Below are 20,104 nucleotides of genomic sequence, written 5' to 3'. Positions count from 1 at the left end.
CTTACCTTCACTTTGTAAACAAACAGGTTTTCTGAAGGGATGCATACATTTTTCAGGGAATGAGGAATAGCAGGAACAGAGATACTAACGTACTTGTGTGTCAGTAAGAACAAAGATTCTGCTATGAACACAGTTAACATCAGTTTGAAGCCTCAGTGTGTTTTGACCTCATAGTATTAAAATTAGTATATATTCATTTTATTAAGCTACATTGCTCTTTCAGAGAAATCTAGACTGCTTTATTTGATAGCAATTATTTGTGAGATACAAAGAATTATGCAAAATACAGTATTTAAAATAACATTTAAAATACAGAAGTTTTACCACGTCAAATACTGTGAATTCTCATTGTCTATGTGTATGTCTGTCAGTGTCTTTCCTACACCTTTGGAGTCCAGTCTTTGATTTCAATCAGAGCTGACTGTGTGGTCATTCCAACAATTCCATGGAGATTCAGTCCCCAGTAATTATCTTCTGACTTCAACTCTTTCATGCTCTGATGGGCACTTTTCTCTCCATCCAAAAGGCTGAAAACATGAGTCCTGACTATTTCTTCCTACCCATCCACAGACCAACAGCAGATTCTTCCCCAGTCATCGCCAACTAGGAGCTTGGAGGAATTTCTTGAGAAAGAGAGAAAAATATTTAAGAACGAGATGCAAACAGATCAAAACTTTCTCCTGTATATGCAGCAATTAGGAGGATGCAACATTCAAGGGAGCAGATTAATCTCTAACATTAAGTTTGAAGAACAATGGTCTAGACTATACAAAAGACTGAACTTAGAAACAGATCCAAACTGTCCTGTATTTCAAGGGGTTAGTTGCGGATAATCTTGCCAAATCAGGAGCTTTTACCCTTCTCTGATCCTGAAAATCTGTGAATGTTAATTAAATTTGGTGGCCAGCGTCAGAATTCAGGCTTGTCAGCACATAATCTAATGGCTTCAGCCATTGAAATCTCTGCTGCACATGGTGTCATCAACACTGATGAAACTAACCAACCCCCCCCCCCTCCACCCTCCCAAAAAACTTATACACTTTCCATGCATATAAGTATCACACTGAGTGCTCTAAATCTCAGCACAGACAGTATAGGAATCATTTTAGCAACTATCAAAATGCCAGCACTTCTAGAGAGAAAGGCAGCAGCTGTTTTACAGTACATTGCAACATCGTGGGATAGAAGATAGCAACAAATATTACAGCCAGATGACACTGCGGGAGGGAGATTGAGTAAACTAAAATACTGCTGGCTGTGCAAACTGAGTTCAGTTCAACAAAGCTGTCCATTAGCCAAAAACTTCCAGTTTATGTTTCATTAAGGACATAGCATCCCCAGAAACTCCTAGGACACTGTTTCTTCTATGATGCAAAGACAGTGCAGCAGCTATTGATCTATACAACTATTCCACCCAAAAGCTGCAATTTCTTCAGGGCTGTTTCTTTTCAGACCACTGAGTATCCCAACACCCTTCACTTAATACCATCAGCCAGGCCAGCTCCCAGAATGACTGCATTTGACCGAGATTAAACAAACAAACAAAAAAACAGCACACATGCACACAAAAAACCCCACACAAACAGACAAAAACCAGCAGAAATACAAACTTTAAAATAACCTGAGGATTTAGGACAGATCAGTGGAGACACTGAGGCTCATACGATGCCCTCTGCCGGGCATATGCTACAATGCAAAGGACAGGACCGTACCTGGACATAGCAAGTGCTGTCACTGCTGGGCTGTTCTTACTTGGTTTTCCAGTCAAGGCAAGGCTGGAATTCAGTTCCCGACAGAGAACAAGATGTTTTCCACTCTTGTTACCTGTTGTGTGGTTTAAAAATAAATATTTAGAATGTGTCTGGGGGGCAGCATGGAAGGGATTGTTATTATTTACGGTCAGCAAGTTGTTAAGTTGAGAACAAATATATTTAATCTCAGCCTGTGCTGTTGCAAAATAGGCCCATCCCAATTTAATTTGTGGCTATGATAGTTACATGTGCTGACGTGCGGCTGTATCAATTGTGTGCTAAATTGGATTTGTGTATTATTGCTTTCTAAATTGCATGCCTAGTTCAGCAAAATTGTTCATCAGTTTTCACTGGCTCTGTGCTTAATAAGATGCCCCACAATACCTTGCTGCCAGGATATAATACAGCCCATAATTGCCTAGTAAAAAGAAATTACATAAAGCCCTGGTATTATCAACTTATCTAAATCTGCTCATAACAGAACCAATAATTAAATGCTGAGAACATTTCACATACACACATACATACACACACACACACAACTAACAAAATAATTCGATCATAGTTACTTTGGTCTTCTTAATGACTTGTGTTTTGTATTAATTTTATTTTCTTTAACATATAGAATGGCATGTGGGAATATTTGGCCATTTAAAGTAATTCTGAAATCATCTAAACACTTTGAGGAAGCATATCACTGCTCTGATCACATTCCTCAACTCTTTACTAAAGAACACTGTTGCTGTATGCATCTGAGAACAGGCTTTCTTACACTTGTATGAGAACAAGTACACTGTCAATGATGTCAATGCATGTCTCTTAAAAAGGCACAAACTGGAGTATTCTGCTCTGTTCCCATAGGCAGCTTTTAAGTCCTTGTTTGGAATACTGTTTAAGAAGATCTGATTTTTTAAAAATAGCCAAGGTCTCAGTCTGCTCGAAGACAATTGCTATGCAATTGTACCTGAGTAAAAGAGACATGGAAGTATCTGCCACAGGAAGTTAAGGACCAAATTCTATGAAATTCTTAAAATAAACTAGATACTTCTAGATGTAAGAAGAATCTGCAAAGTGACTACTGAGTGCTACAAATATTCTGGAAGGAATGTTAAATCTCGTGTTTTGACTTGCAGCAATCTCTGGTTAGAGACCACAATGAAACCAAATATACAGCTACCGAGCCAGACTGCCTCACATCTAGCATCTCTGGTGTTCTTGCTCCCTTCCCTAGAAGCATCTGGCTCTAGTTACTCTCAGAAACATGACAAAAGGTAGGATGGGCATGTGGTTTGGCATTTCCAATATGACTTTGTACATATAAACATTTTCACATAGCAATCTAAGTAACGTAGATGCCAAGTTGCCAAGTTCCATGAAGAGCACTTCTGAAGATCTCAGTGGTAATGCCCAATTACCGTATAATATCTTTTTATGCAGATGTTACATCTACAACTCTATCTTTATGCAAATTGTGTGCCTAAAATTGAAGCAATAGAGAATGCCTAATGAGGATCACAGCAAATAAGTGGTGTAAATTATACATACTAACAACACAATTCCTTCCTTTTATAAAACGTGCTGTGAGCAGAAGCAAGCTGTGCTATTAGAACATGCCTTTAAAGCTCCCTGGCAGGTTTCAGCTCCTGTATTTGTTAGAACAGTAGTGAGCTTGAGTTGTTTTTAATACCAGTCAGCACTGTAGCCCCATCATCTTGTTAATCCTGGCTGCTCTGCAAGAACTCCAGGGCATTAGCTTCAGCTTGGCATAGCCTTGGAAATATAGCACCATGCAATAAGACCTGCTGCTAGACTCCCACAAGTCTGGAGAACCTCCAACCTCGTTTAAGACAGCAAAGAGAACAAACTTCCCTGTTTCATTCCAGGACAGAACATGGCACTGCCCACTCTGACATCCAAGTACACTTTAGTGCAGGCCATCAGTAGATGCGCGAAAGGAATGTGCTTTCTGGAGTTCCTTAGTTTCATATGCAGAAATGTGGTTATAGAATCACAAATGGTTTGGATTGGAAGGGACATTAAAGATCATCTAATTCCAACACACCTGCCGTGGACAAGGACACCTTCAGACCAGGTTGCTCAAAGCCCCTATCAAGCTGTCAAGCTTGACAGAACGTATAAAGAACCTTCCAGCTTCATCCAGACAGGATTTACCCAAAAGACTGGTGGCTGAGCACTGTTCTGTCTCCCTAACATAGGACAGTGGCTACCCACTACCACTGCTGGTTACAGTACCACCATACCAGTTCCCAAACTATCTCCCATTCACACCACTGTGCTCCCACATCCTTTTCCTCCTCGCAACAGAACCAGGTCTGCAACAGTCCCAATTCAGTTCACAGTCCACACTGGGGTCATACCTGTGCTGTTTGCCTCTTCCATGGCGCCTTTCTGTGAGCTCAGTCCATCAGCTTGGCCTGGGCTGTCAGTGTATTCAGTCTTCCACAGCTGTGTCAGTGAGGGAAAAAGGAGAATAACATGGTTATAACAACACAACAACATGAGATGTGGATGTCTGCGTCCCAGCAAGGGCTGAAAATTGGATTTTGATCATCAGAACGGGGCTTGGCAGTGTTCTCTCTCCCTTTGCCACTATGCTGCAGGGTGTCACACTGAAGAAACGTATGCATGTAGCTAGCAAGGTTGCAGGTCTGATGTGCTAGCCAGGATCCCAATTACCCAGGGAGCTCTTCCACCAGACAGGAGGTGGAACCAGCAGCAAACTCCTGCTCTTGAGAAGGTATGATTTAATGAACTAAGCTGTGAACCAACTCTCAGAAGCTATGGATCCTGCAGAGGTCTGTGGTATTGATCTATGTAAAAGTGAACCTAAGGGATTTCCTCACCACCTCAGTGTCTCCATTTATAAAACAAAGGCAATGCATAACAAATTCTTTAAGCAATGTGCTGCCATCCACTAACAAGTGCTGCAGAAGAGCCAGGTACTAAGTTCTCCCCCAAGAAACTGTTTCTCCCAGGAACTCCCAAACACGGGCTTTTAGCAGCTCTGCCCCACCATTCAGAATGCAAAATTCTGCCTCTGGTCTACACTAAATTAGGATATTTCTTTTCTCTTCCCTGTCCACCTACCCTCACTACTCCATCTGTGCTTCCTGTGATGACGATGCTGCGTGTGTCCCAATCCATCACTTCAGCAAAACAGCAACAAGTAACACGGCTTTCGGGGCTGCAGGTGGTGTTAATGCTTACAAGAGGCTGGCCATTGACTGTCCACAAATATAGGTAGGATCCAGCACAAGAGGCAATATCACCCTGTAACAAAGCAAGAGGCAATGTTTCAAGATCCTACACACTCATCCTCCTCACAGGAGGGCAGAGATAATGGATGCAGATGGAGCCAAATCAACAGTAAACTTCTGGTTCAAACTGTGGAGGCATTCATGTATCCTGCAGAAAGTATTTACTGAATTGCACTAGAAAAACAGTGACCATTCATAAAATAAAAGAAATTGATGTTATTTTAAATGACACTTCCCATTGCAAAACACTTCAAGGCTACAAAGATCAGCAGAACATCATGCCTTCATGTCCACCTGCCCCCTCCTGTAGTCTGTCTTGTTCTAAATCGTTTAATTACTTAGCATATTTTGTTCTAAGTGTCCCAGCACCTCTTCACACCTCCTTGGAAACAGGCACGCCTCAACACTTGTTTTTCAGTTCTGTTCTAGTTGTGTTCTGCCAAAACTACCTTGATCCACTGGTGCAAAAGAATGTGGAGACAGGACAGATACAGTTAGCCTGCTGCATTGTCAAAAAATGGGTAAGGAAACATCTGGATTCACATGAACCAGAAATGCAGCCTTGACATCCATTTCCTGTAACTGAGCAGGGGGAGACCAAAGAGCTTCTCAGTTTTGTTCTGCAGTCCAGGGCACCTGCTACAGACAGGAAGCTTGCAGACAGACCAGGCCACAACATGTTAGGCTGCACCTTGAGGTAACAGTCTGTCTGTTAGTTTGGGGTTAGGCAGTCAAAACAATCCTCCTCCTTGCCCACCGCACCTACCCATTTTTTAAGCATGGCAAAGGAATCAAAGAAACACAGGAAAAACAAACAAACAAACAAACAAAAAACAGAAAAGAGGACAGAAGGCTGACTGCTATGCTCTGCCCTTAGCTTTTAGTCAGTGCATAGCCCAGCAGAGCACAGACTGAACCTCAGCCTCCACCAGGGCCAGGGGCTGTGCAGTCAGTGTCTGACACAAGTTCTGGGCCAGGACTAGTGCTTTTAAATGTTACTGATCTACAAATAAACACTCTCTTAAATAAGGACATGGAGTTTACCTCCTTAGCTGTGAAACCTTTGGTGATTTCACAATCCTCCTCTGCCCCTCGCAGGGAGCTTAATGTCATCGCATTTTTAGACTGTTTTGCATTCGACCAATGACCAGCTCAGCATTCGACGAGCAAGCAGCACTTCCAATGCAGAAAACATCCTCTGCAACTGAATCTCTCCTATTCCTTTAGCGCAGGTGGATAGTCTTACCAGGGACTGCATATAAGGAGCAAATACACAGGTATCTTCAGGGCAAGAAACACACAGAATCAAAAGCTGATGCTGCAGTCTTAAATAATCTTATCAAAAGTGCCCTTTGATTGAGATACTAACTGAAATTTCACCCAAACTTTTCACACTTGATGTGTACTAAGAGACAGTTAAACAGAACAGCATCAGCCAAGTCATCTGATTCTGGCAAAGGCCGGTGTGCCCTTAAATTAGCAGTGCTCATCTGGTTTAAATCAACTAACACTGTACATCACCCCTGATTTGGGGAAAGGGCTCTTCACATTGGAGGGCAGGATTTTGAAGATAAAGCAGATTTTGTTTGAAACACTGAAACACAGTTGCCAATAATTAAAGAGATTAAATGTCAGCTACCTCATCTACATGTCTGTTCATTTGGTAATTATCTACAGCATTTTTCAGGTCTAGACCAGAGATTTAAAACTGAAATCATTAGTTAAAGCAAGCTTTTACAATCCTGCTTAGCTTATAAACTTTGTTTTGCTTTGTGCCTAAGTGATACAAACACCATGAAGTTTGGATCTATAAATGGAGTTTCCAGATGCTAAAGCAAATATAAAACCAATCATGTCACAAACAGGTGTAAAGGGCTCTTACTTCACAGAAAAGTGATTCAGAAATTTGTTTCCTTCAAATCTTTGCTTTAAAACATTCTGAATTTTCCAGGAAAAAATCATTACCAAAAAATGTCACTTTGTATAAAAAAAATATTTAATTTAGCACAATGGAAGCATTGGTTCTACCTTCATATTATAATAAATATTATCAAATTATGAAATAAATAAATCAAACATACTTTCTTAAGGTTTCTTTCCTTTAAACAAACCTTTCTGCAGACAATTGTCCAATCAGTTTAACTATTTTAATTTTTGGACAGTTTAGGAGAAGAGCTCCCAACTGAAATGGCTACCATTAATGGTAGGTTGGTATGTAAGACGAAGAGGAGACTATGCTTTTGAGGTATGAAGCCCATGTTATCCTGCCCACTCATTTCTGAATGCTTGGCACTGTTTCAACTGCCTTCCCAAGGGGCCACCAAGTACTGTGAGGTGGCCAGCTGAAGCTACTGGCCACATATTACTGCTAACCAGGACCCTTGGTGCTGGGTGCTGAGGTGGCACTGAACAGACTACTTAATTCCTGCCCTCAATCACTAGTCATCAGACTGTATGTTTAGTGAAGTTGTATGGTTGTTTTCTTACTGCTGTGAATTCAGTTTTGCCTCTCTTGGTACAAACTCCAGTACCCGCAAATTGTCTGAGCACCTGGAACCTTGCTATGGTATATTAGCACAGAAAATATAAATATACAAGCAATATTCTTGGGAGGTAGAAGATTGGAAAAAAAAAATAACATTCAGAGTGCTTACAGTTAACTCCAATAGAAAATATTTTCCTATCAGCATGCATGTGATTGCAGCCAGGCCCAGACCACAACAGGATTATTTCCACTGCTGGTAAACGAAAACCTAGCCACTGCTATCAGGAGCACACCCCTCAGCTGACAGTAGGAGGGAAAGCAAAGCAAAACAAAACAAACAAACAAAAACCCACAAACACTATCACTGCGAGGGTGTAAGAAAGTTGTCAGCTGAGGTGGGAGACTGAGGTCCAGCACTCCTCAGCTGACATGGGTCTGCTGCATGAACGTCAGGAGAAATTAATGGCATAATGAAAGCAATAAGATTATGGGTTAGCCAGATCCAGGAGCTACTAAGGTAATACTTCATGTTCTGCAAACTAAAAGAGTTTTAATCCTGCTATCCACCTAAGATGCTTCTGCTTAGCTACTCAGTCTAAAACGTTGCTTTTAGTGCTCCCCTCTTATCATTAAGAACACTATTAGCAATCTCTATAGAAAGAAAAAAAATCAATGTATCAGACTCAGGATGTTTTTATGTTGTGAAGAGCACCCATTAAATTATCATGAAATGTTCATGGATGCATCAAAAGAAAGATGATAAATGAAGATCTTACTGTTGAATTGTTGATGGCAACAGAACAGAGACTTGCCCCATGGGCAGGAAGCTGGGTTATGTACGTCAGCTGGTTCAGGTCCCAAATGATGCAGGTTCTGTCATCAGATCCACTCACGATTATGCTGTAGGTCACAGACGCAGCAAGGCAGGTCACTGCCTGAGAGTGCCCATACAGAGCCTGGTGGGGAAAAAAGTGACAAAACACAACAGTGTGTGACAGATTTACTAGGGAACTGCAGTTCTACGGCCATTTACTTAGCAAGAATAAGCAAACAAGTCACACTTTGGAGAGCCAAAAAGTGTATGAAGTAGAAACCACAAAGATTCTTTTAGAACCATCCTTTTCCTCAACTCGTGGTTGAGGAAAGTTGAGTATCCAAGAGATTACATGACTTGCCCCAGGTTGCATGGTAAGTCAGGTAAAACAACTCAACTCTGGCCCTTGGCATATGTTTCAGATTCTACCACAGTGGTTTGTATGCAAATCATCAATAAATTCAGTTAAGGCAGTCTTAAGCAAGTAAAATTTGGACTTGAGAATTATTTCTCAAAATTTTTAAATCATTTTGAAATAAAACTTAAGATATATTTCAGTAACCTTCCCAGACTTTTCTTTCTGTTTTTCTGAACAAGTACTAACATTTTTCCAATTTTAAATTAGAATAAAAACAGCATTTGTTTTTATTTTTGCTTAAAAAAGCTATGTATGAATTCTTCTCTCATTCATCATTATCCAACATCCTTCCTCTGTTTTCTAGGTTCCAGAGATACACAGAATACCCAGTTTAATTCATCTTTAAACAGTTTCATTAAAAAATACTATATTTTAGGCAATTTAATGTCACAGAAGTTGTGAACAGGAATATACTGATGACAATTGTGTAATGCAGCACTCTCAAGTGACAGCAGCATACATTTCTGCTGCGTAACCACCAATGACATTAAAGCCTGTAGGGCAACAGAGATAGAGTCCTTCACAGATTTCCTGAAAAGCCTTTCAGGGCTCAATTATTAACTGCCTTACTGTGAAAAGTCCGATCCACCAGTTTTAATGTTGGTTTTAAGAGTAAATGCATATTCCCTGCTGGCTTTCTCTACATGACTTAATTAACACATTTTCAGGGTTTGTCTCAGTTCAGAGACAGTCACAGAGCAGGACAGCCACATGTCCCGAATGATTTTTGTGAACACATCTCATACTCTTTTACAGTCTGTGAATATCAGACTGAACTCTTGCTAGCTAACACGTGCTGCCACTCGCCACCGTTATTAGGATAACAGTATTCAAACATGAATCCACTGGAGGAGAAGCTGAGCTGAAGCTATGACCTACTGAAGGTGACCTGCAACTGCAAGGGATGAATTCCAGCTTGCAATGTATTCCATTGAAGAGAGTCATCAGCTAAAAATACTGGCACAAAATGGCATCTCCATCAGCAGTCCTCAGAGGTCGGAAGCACTCCCAACTCAGCAGTAGCTTACAGCTCACAGTGGAAGTCTTTTTACAAAGGGCTGGGCATAACCTAATGCCTGTGCTCCAGAACTAGGCTGTGACAAAGCAGGTTCAAGAGCTCCAAATTCCTTCTCATTCCTCCAAAGAATGAAAGGAAAGGAAATGTACCCACTGTGACAACATTCTCACTGCCAAGACAAGCTAAGGTGCTACACAAATTTTCATCAACCCCTTTCTCCTTTTTTAACTCAGAAAGACTTGGTGGTGAAGTACTTTAAATGCAAGCTGAACATGGAAGAGAAGGATAGATCAGAGCTCAGTTAAAATTTCAGCTTTGATCTACCAGCATTTTGATATGTATTAATGCAAAAACAGTCAAGTGCAAGTGCTTGTAGATCTCTAATGTCTTCTTGTTTTTCCTCATGAAGGTTTTCCCTTAATGGGGAAAAGAACTGTGAGGCCTGTCTCCACAGTAAATTCACAAATAAAAACAAAACAAAACAAAACCAAGTTCTGGCCATCCAATGTAACTGGCTGGCATGGGCACAGATACTTCACAGCTATGTTCAGTACCTTCCTGACAGGTCAGCACAGCACACAAAGCACAGCTTGCCCGGATGCTTCTCCCAGCCTGGTGTTTCATTTGGCCCAGAAATTCTGGGGGGCGGATCGCATGGGTTGCTGTGTTCATGAATACTGAGGGAACTGGTAAATTGCACAGATCAATACCGAGGCTATTATGCTCAATCTTTAGTGTTCCACAAAACTGTGGAAACAGTCCCTGCTAGAGAGGGAAAAGTGACTTTTTATGCTGAAATATAGTTTCTGCACTTTACTACATTCCAAACCAGAATGTGTCGGTCCCATGAGACAGCTGATAAGTGAATAGCATCCACTTTATAGCACATCAGCTTTACTTAAGCAAAGTTCACTCTCTCAGGAAAGATGATACAATTTTTTTTTGTTGTTCAGAAAAAAAAAAAAAAAAAGGAAAAAAAACGGCCACCACAAAACAGTGAATTACATGAAAGCAGCATGTAATTCACTGGAAGACATTTAGAACCATAATTCGAATTTATATCTACACCAGTCATTAAAAAAAAAAAAAGGTCTCTGCAAGCAAAGAGAAGGAAAAAAATACAGCATTTGTCACTGTATGACCTCATGCCACTTTGAGGGCCTTGGGTAATATCAGATTAATCACAGCTGAACACATCAGCAAAGCTGATTTTATATTGTTAAAGGGAAGGGTATTATACTGAAGATGGAAGAGCCTCTTCAGTCAGATGCCTGAAACTCGAACAGATCGCCAGAATAGTATCATTTTGATGTTTATGAAGATTACTGCTTAGATTTTCTCTGCTGCTATTTCTTCCATTTCTATGTCCACCTCTGCTTGGAATACTAAGCAGAGAGACTAAAAGGTCGTCACTCAAGATTTTGCCTCCTAGTTTTGACTTCTCAAGAAAGAAACATAGAACTCAGAAGAGAAGCTGCTATAAACAGTTTTCTTCCTAATTTCAACATCCAAAAACATCAGATAAGTGAAGGTCTAGGAACTTCTCTGGCCTCCCAGCAGACATAGATGTTTTCACATTATTTAATGACAAATAAAATATTTTTCGCTCCAGGTCTGGAAAGCAATGAGATAGCTCCTGAGTATCTCCAGAGCAGATAAACAGAACAAAACTCTAGAACAAGAATTTGGAGACCTCCTTGCTGATCAATGAACCCATTATTAGTTTGCCTAAGAGTAGCAGAGAGTTTTGTGTCCCTTTAATTCTTAAGGAAGAGAGGTCACACACTGCCTTTCAGATATGATAGTACTCCAGATTTTCTTGTAAAGCTGGGAACTCACTGTTCACTTTTGCAAATGAAGTAGCATTTATACAGCTGCTGGGTGACTACAGATGAGCTCCAAATCAACAAACACTAAAGGACCGTGGACAGCAAGGTCACAAACTATATAACTGAAGGGATCTTTCCCTACCTCGTGGAGTGATAGACAAACCTTTGAAGTTCTGAATTCTGTTTGAGGGAGAAGTATCAAGGGCTTTGCCTAGCCGAGCCTTCATCCCCATCAGCTAAGTTGACAGGGTGTTTTGGAGATCCTGCCCACTGCTCTAGCAGCCAAAAAAGAACTAGAACCATCTCCAGGTAATATTGGCTTTTGAAAATAATCCAAGGGTTGGCTGGAGGACATGCCTTATTGTCACTGTTTCTTCTATCACTGTAAATTTAGATAATGCTACCAAGGCAAAACAAACAAACAAACAAAACCCACCAAGCATAATACATAAGGTATGGGTATAAGGCATATAATCAGTTCCTGACCTGACAACAAGTTTTAGCATTATACCTATTATTATTATTTATTTATTTATTTTACTTTATCACCTTTTTCTGCCTTTTTGATTCACGGTAGCATGTTTTCTCTTCCAATTTTCTGACAGAAAGAAACTCGCTCTTTGCTTTTTATTAAATTTCTGTACCAAGAGTCACAGTACTCACCTGTCTCAAGTTCAGATGTTTTACTTTGTCCTTGACCAAAGAAAGTTCCCAGACACACACAACCGAGCTTGTTCCAGATGTGATTATGGTAGTTGCTGACGGACACACAGCGCAGAGGCATTTATCCCAGTCTGCCATGCACTCAAACGTAGTCATGTTCTGTATGAGAAAACAACTTTCAGCCAAAAACTCATCTGGTGATACCATGCATTTACTAATACCAAATGGCAGATTTAATTTTCAGAACTGAGCCTCTTTTAACCCAGGAAAGAAAAGCTCATCTTATCCCAAGTCTCTATTTTGACAGCACAGCTGTATACATTATGTATATGCACACACTGTGGCTGCATGCAGCTGTGCAAGACTCTGGGGAACAAACAGGAAGGGTGGATAAAGGTCAGTGTCTTAGGACAACAGAGTTCCAGCCCCTCTTGTGCTACAGACTTCCTACATAGCTTCAGGCAAATTTGTTCTGCCACCATATAGCAGCAGCATGCAAACATTCAATGTAGATTAATAACAAAGCATAGGTTATGACTGCCACCGCTAACAGAGTTAGTGCCAGGCTCAGCTACATCTTTGTCATACTTGGATTGAATAGCCAAAGCACTAAATTCCATTCTGGCCAACTGCTCTGCTAGCAGTACCAAGCTGCCCTAAACCAACTCTACACTGCTGCAATTACAGCACAAACATTCTTCCACTCATGTTTTGTGTTAGCTCTCTCACAGTCAATGGGGATGACAGCACAGTGCTAATGATTCTGCTGAACCTGGATGCCACAGTTACAAAAATCGTACCATGGACAAAACAAACCTTTACTACTTCAATGAAGGCAACAATATATTTCTAGCATATCTTCAATATATTTTCAACAGAGGCACTGTTGTCCCAATAGAGATTCAAGCTGATCCCTCAACTACTTCTTATAGTAACTGTATAATCACTGCAAGAGGCTCAGTGACACCCTGACTTTTGAGCAGTACTAGAACATTTAATTTTACCTTGATCTTTGGAGGAAAAAAACCAAGAACCACCATGATTCTGTAACTTCCTTTCTTCTGAGTCAACCAGAAGACATTAAGCAAGAAGTTTACACCTACGGCAGCACTATAAGTTACTGAGCACCAATTTTAATTTGCTATATTGAAAATCAGTGGGAAAAAAATCATTGATTTTACAGAAATCAGAAAGTAAAAATAAATCTCATGTTTTTCCTCATCTCTAGTGTTTGTGGATATATCTGTAAAAATACAACGATATGGTATGATCTGATACCCAAGCTAGTATTTTGATGAATGACTAATTCTGCTATTTTGATACCCAAACTAACTTGGATGTCTTTACACATCATAACGTTGTCCCAAACACGTGCAATATCAGTGTGTTTGTGGTAGAGAACTGTATCTGTCCAGTGCCCTAGCCAGCAGTGTGGTGACACACACCCTTGATTTTTAACAGCGAAGAAGTAAGAGTATTAACTTTCTAGATTAGGGGACATTATGATGTTGAATGAATGCACTGGGCTGAGCTTGGGAGCCAGAGGGGAATTGACAGATGGTCCTATCTCAATTCCAGCAGAAAGTTCTGCACAATGAGATTTCTAATTGGGGGCCAGAAGACCTTGTACCGTCCTTGCAACCTATGAAATGAGGTTTCTCCTTCGTTGTGACAGACAACAAAGTCACTTGAAGGAAAACTCAAGATCATTTAGAGGGAAAAAGTCACATTTTTCAGCTGTGAAATAATTTTGTACTCCACTGGAATATCCAACTTGAGAATCCTCAGAAAACTTGACTGCAAAAAGTCATGCAGAGCACTCTCCAAAATCAGCTCCCCTACAGCCTCTCAACTGGGTACCCAAACAAGACAGACCACAACATAACATCCATTTCTGAAATGCTTAGGCTTTTTCTATTTACCTTTTCAGACCCATAGTTGCCAAAGCAGCAGGTGAAGTCTTCAAATCCCCAGCAGAATGTTTTGTTCCAAAGAGGAGGAATCAACACTTTATTTTTTTCAACAGCCAGAATGCCCTTCTCAGTATGAACAATGTGTCCAATAGCTCCCTTGGGATAGTCTGACAAGACAGAGAACATATTTAATTCTGTTGTCTTTAAAACACTAACATTAACTTACTGCCTTACATGGCTTTGTGGTGGGGCTGGCATGCCCCACAACTGGGCTCAGTGTGCTGGGACCAGGTCCACAGACAGAAATCCACTCTGCCACTGAGATTCCAAGACAATGGTGGATACTCCCCTTTCCAACAGACCACATAAATCCATGCAGAGGTGGAGACTGGCTCCAAAGAAGGGGACAGCAGTGTCATTAACCTTCTTGCTGGCAGACTGCCTTCTGCCATGAACTATAGGATGCACGGCATGGCAACAACAGCCTCTGTAGTACAGCTACAGGAGTCTGCTGGCCACACAAAAATGTGCAATGTACATACCAGCATCATAGGATGAAAAGAAGTAGATACACTGAAATTTTCCAGGCTTGTCAGCATTAAGAAAAATAGACTAAGAAAAAGATGAAGAAAAAAAATAGATTTGAAGACCAAGAGGTGCAGAAGGAAAGAATTTACTTTGCTGATGAATATAAAAAGAGAATGAAAAGGGAAAAGAGCAAGCTTTATGCTTTAACTTGATATATCCAGAATGTAGAAGACAGAAAAGATTTGTGTCATAAATAATTTTGTAGAGTTCAGAACAAATTAAGTTCCAAGATTTCTCCTTAGTGTCTAAGTACTTTCAATGTCCCCTCACAATACACACATATGCAAATAATAATTGTCTGAAGGGATCTTGGTGGTACCAACTCATGTCAACTCACACAAAGCTATATGACTATATTTATGCTATCAAAAGTACAGATTCATCCCCATCCAAGAATCCTACACTTAGTAGCTCAGAAAATGGAGCACAGCCCCTGCTGCACCTTTTACTGTAACTGGTGAGAGCTTCAGGTTTTGCAGACTGCTGATGAACGGAGGAAGAATTCCACTTGACTGAAAAGACAGCACTGATTCTCTTCCTGATGAACTTTTACCCTGGGCATTCCTGGATGGGTGTGGCTTAGTGAAGAGCTAGAACAAAGGAATGGCATTGAAAAACACATCTCTATCAACCAGGTCATGCAGGAGACACATCTATTTAAAAGATTAATCATAGACTCCAGAACTGTCATACAAAAACTTTTTCATTAAAATGAGACCATCTTATCATTACATTTTCATCAGACTACATCCCTTACAGGGATAGGAAGCTACTCCCAGTGATACAGGAAAAGAGAGAAAACTACAGGTGAGAATTTAAACTGCCTTCATCTGCCTGTATTCAGCCCCAGACTAGTGGTTACTCATGTAAGTACTGAAGTAGCAGAACCCAGATTTGATACCACAGGTTTATGGTATATGACAAGAACAGCATAATTCGAGAGTGGAGTCACACAACCTGGAGAACTCTATAGCCCATCTTCTAGCAGATTTAAATCAGTGACTGTCTGTAATTTAAGTTTCTTCTCCTGATTTCCAGTTGAAATACTACAAGATCAAAATTAATTATGCTCTGTTTTTCCTTATACTCTCATGATGAAGTGATACCTGCTTTGGTATCTGTCCGAAGTTGCTGATAAAACCCAGGATGGTGCTCTTAATCAGAGGATCTTTGATGTTGTTGAGGTCCATCTTGTCTCCATAGAAGTAAGGGTGGTAGGTGTTAATGGCCTCCACAGCAGCTGAGCCATGTTGCTTGTGGCCAAAAATCAGGTCTATCCAGCGATGGAGGTGTGCACTGACATAGTCACTTTCCAGTGCCTGAAACCAAAGAAAATTAATTCACTGGAGTGCATCTATTGCAGATGCGTTACTACTCCCTGTTCCCTGCTGGAGACAAATTCTCCACAGTACTCTCTGAAAGCAAATCTTCACACTTCCAGTTCTTCCAGTACAATCTTTCATAGCACATCCTTACAAAATGAGACCGAAGAGGTGTAGGGTGGATCCTCACAGGAAAAGGAAGGACAGAGTGAGGCATGCTTGATGTAGCAGACACCACTTACAGTATCTTCAGGGAAAACACAGGCAGGTTCTACTAAGCAAAGCACAAGCATTCCACAGGTTTTGGCACATCCTTCGGTTTCCAAGCATACACTAAACGCCTGTGCTACGATTTCTTCATCAATAATGTTACTGACACGAGATGGTTTAAAAGAATAAAATATTTATATAGCATTTAGTACCATCTTTTGGCTCTGTAGACAATCCACAGGTGATTTAAGGTACTACTCTCTTTGTAGAAACAGGCCTTAGTAATGAATTATACCGAGTAGCAGAGACTTTATTTGAGAAGATACATGTGGGTATATATTGGAAAGGAAGAAACTAGCAGAGAAGCTTTAAGTTGGGTCAGAAGGTTATGGTAGGAGAGGGTACATGCCATGAACCATCTCTGGAAATGCAGAGCTTGTAGTGATATGGCAAGGGGTGTCACAAGGCAAGACAGGCAGAGCATGAAGGGCTTTGCAGTAGCAGAGTTGTGGTGCAGCAGGACAGCTGTATGAAGAAGCTTCATGACTGCCTGGGTTTCATCAACACACACATTTTACAACCCTCAAAAGGTTCAAGCAGAGACAGATGCAGCACCAGACTCCCTCATCCTGGAAAAGCTCAAGGCCTGAACTTTTCCCCCCCAAAAAAAGAAATGGCTCTCTCTGTCTGACTAGATCTGCCACCTGCAATCACAGGCATGTGGATTAACACAACCAGAAGAAACAAATACTACTGTAGAAGACCATAAGAGATGCTACAAGGTAGTGCACATCCGTCCTAATGTGGGCTCCCTAAAAGGCTCAACATGATAGCAGAAATCTTGTGCTTGGAAGACCCAGAAAACAAGTTCAAGGGCAGTAGACAAAAATTTGAGTCAAACCTTCACCCACCTCCAGATTAGTCAGCCTTATCTATGAAGCTTTGCAAAACACTATTGCCTCTGCCATCGCCTGCATCACCAAATCTTTGTGCATTCCACAATTGCCTTGCTCAATGATTCAAGCATCAGTGTTAAGCATTATTAAAACTACTTTCCTATCTCCAAATCATTTGACTGTGTAATACTCCCTGATGCTCAGTTAAAGGTCTCCCAAGTAGACCATCCTACCCAAAGCACAGCAGAAATAAACATGCTAATGGGATCCAGAACAATGGCTCATTTCACAGAGCAGACAGTGAGCCCGATACTGGTTTAAATGACCCTGCCCACAGCTAAAATGATTGCAGGGCAGAGAACAACCACAGTATACAATTTGTCCCCTGCAAACAACAAGAAAACACTTATGAATTGACTCAGAATTCATTCTTATTAATAAAGCAGTTAGTGCACGAATTACAAACTGTAAATTTTGCCTGGCATCACCGCCAGAGCAAAACAAAGCAACCAACTGAGATGAGACCGTGCAGCCACTCAGTATTTCACTGTGCACTGTGACGTGCCCAGGAAGGCAGGGAGCATTGAGGTCTAAGAAGAGAGAAAAGAAATTACTTTATGTAGACAAGATTCTTAGCTTATTATACGTGAAGTAGAGCTACTGACAGTTTTAGCTCAAGAACAATTCTTTGCTCTCATATTCCTCAAAGAAATAGCCAGGTTTCACAACAGTGTTGACCTGTAACTGTTTAGTGTTTTAAACTCTGTGAAGCCTCCTGAAAAACACCACGATACCAGTAACAAATACATCTAGCCTTGCAGGTGATTTCAGAGGAAATAGAATTCTTCGCATTCCAGAGTTCAAGATCTCTACCTCTTCAGGATTAGATGAAACTTTCCCAGGCATGCTAATCAACTAACTTCCCATGGCAAGATTTCTTGCACCCTCCTGTGTAATACCTGGTGCTACTAGTGGTTGGAGATAAAATATTGGACTGACTGTGCTCGAGGTCTGCTCAGGCCTAGCAAATCATTAAGAACATGACTATAAACATTTTCCTTTTGCTAAACTGCTCCTATTTGAGACTTCAATTCATTTGTACAAGTTGCATGATTTAATCAGCTGTGCCAATGCTATCAAATAGTGCAGCTCAGTGGAAGCAGGTCTGCTGAACACAACAGCTGGTAGAGAGGGCCCAGTATCCACATTATATGCACTGTGGGGGCTTTACTCCAAACTATGTCTAGTCTGCTCCCCCAGGCTGAATGCTGTCAGTGGTAGGAGCATAGCTTAGGTGCACAACTGGAGTGCAGCTTTTGGTTTCATTTCATTCAAAACTAATCTATATAACAATCTGAGATCACTTTGCAGTGAGAACAAAACTATGCTATGCAGGGATGATTGATAAATCATTTCAAAACTAAACCCTTACTCCAAACTACAGGACTAAAGCAGATGTTCCTGTTGAATTTAAGTGCCCTCAAAGTGCCCAGCATTAACAAGCAGCAAGGAGCAAAGCCCAGTACTTTACATTCAAACAAGACAGAATGTAAGAGAAAGCACATCTCCCTACACTTTTATTTAAAGAACATCAGTATAAAATTGCAGCAGCTCTCGTGTCTGTGGATTTCTTTCTGCAGCACCTCTGTTAGAGAAGTGTTGTCATTCCTATGTTTAGCAAACTGGAAGACAGAGGCTAAGCAACTGGGAAGGTTACAGAGGGAGCATGAGGCAGAGCTCAGGAAGAAACCAGAAAGCTCCAAAGCCTACATGCCTTCTTTGGAGTCCTGGGAGAACAACAGGGAACAGTTACATGTTTGACTGAGGTGGCCAAAACCTACATGCAGTGGGTAACACCAAGTTGCTTCCCTGCAAGGAACGTGACTGCACAGTTCCTAGGCTCAACTCTTCACTTTGGAAAGGACCTTACTTCAACCAGCGAGCCTGCAAAGCACACAACACAACAAGAATTTCCCTCCTCACAGTAAACGTATCGTCATGTGCTGATGAGCACTGATCAAAACTCAGGTCTCTTTGTCCCTTCCACTACCTTTCAGCGTATCTGCAGCTCTAAGCCTTTAAATCACTCTAAGCACCTTCAGTGATGCCTAACTCAGTAATAACTGTTATTGTGTACATACAGGAGCTTAAGCAGTCTGAAGTGTCTCAATCTCTCTCATCTCAGTCATTTGTTTTGGCAAAAATGTCACCTCCTTTCTTCATCCATCTCATGTTACAAAGTTGTAAACAGAGAGGGGACAGAGTCTGACCAAAAATTGAAGCTGTGCAGATACTGGATAGCATTTTCTTTCCAAATCAGAACAAAATCCCTATCAAATTTTCTCATGTATTAAAATCTCCCCCTCCCCAAATTTTAAATTTGGAAAAATACCATCATGTTATTTCACTATTAATGAAGCTATACACCATACAATATTAGTTGTAACAGCTACATCATGAAAATCAAACATTTTTAGTTCAGCCTGTAATATAATATAAATGTTGCAATGAAAAGATCATTCCTGAAGCATTTTGAAAACAGACAGAAAGTTGAAATGATTTATTGAGATTTCCTTGTTACTACTGACACACTCGTTCAACCAGACTTGTTTTCTGGTGAAAAGCTGTTCCATACATCTCTTTCCCAGACAGTTCCACTCACTGTGCGCTTGTCAACCCAGTAACACTGGGCTGTGATGGGAGTTACACATTTAACTGCTACAGAAATACAAAGAAAAACAAAGAAGATTAACATAGCTTCTGTAATGGTACTGATGAATGTCTGAATATGTTGTAAATTCAACATACTGGTTTAGGTTACTAAGATGTGTGGCAACTCACCATGGAGTCTAGCTATTAAGCATGGAGGCACACTTGAGACTTACTAATAATAGCAAGTAGCTATTTGCGCCCACCACA

At 40.8% G+C, this 20,104-nt stretch overlaps 1 protein-coding gene across 4 annotated transcripts in view; it reads right to left on the bottom strand.

Moving 5' to 3' along the window:
* Positions 1 to 217: 217 nt before the first annotated feature.
* The window catches only part of WDFY4 (WDFY family member 4), a 175,037-nt gene continuing 155,150 nt past the window's right edge, over positions 218 to 20,104 (bottom strand). For all 4 annotated transcript variants that reach the window (XM_072039558.1, XM_072039559.1, XM_021274280.4 and 1 more), the window contains 9 exons: positions 15,864 to 16,076; positions 15,200 to 15,347; positions 14,179 to 14,336; positions 12,257 to 12,415; positions 8,291 to 8,470; positions 4,860 to 5,042; positions 4,130 to 4,217; positions 1,713 to 1,824; positions 218 to 623 (listed from right to left, as the gene is read on the bottom strand). In XM_072039558.1, coding sequence (XP_071895659.1) covers positions 557 to 623; positions 1,713 to 1,824; positions 4,130 to 4,217; positions 4,860 to 5,042; positions 8,291 to 8,470; positions 12,257 to 12,415; positions 14,179 to 14,336; positions 15,200 to 15,347; positions 15,864 to 16,076 — 1,308 coding nt within the window. In that variant the 3' untranslated portion in view covers positions 218 to 556. The remainder of the gene's footprint in view (positions 624 to 1,712; positions 1,825 to 4,129; positions 4,218 to 4,859; positions 5,043 to 8,290; positions 8,471 to 12,256; positions 12,416 to 14,178; positions 14,337 to 15,199; positions 15,348 to 15,863; positions 16,077 to 20,104) is intronic.

The sequence above is a fragment of the Anas platyrhynchos genome, chromosome 6 (genome assembly GCF_047663525.1).
Source record: "Anas platyrhynchos isolate ZD024472 breed Pekin duck chromosome 6, IASCAAS_PekinDuck_T2T, whole genome shotgun sequence".
NCBI lineage: Eukaryota > Metazoa > Chordata > Aves > Anseriformes > Anatidae > Anas > Anas platyrhynchos.
This window is presented reverse-complemented; position numbering and strand designations above follow the sequence as displayed.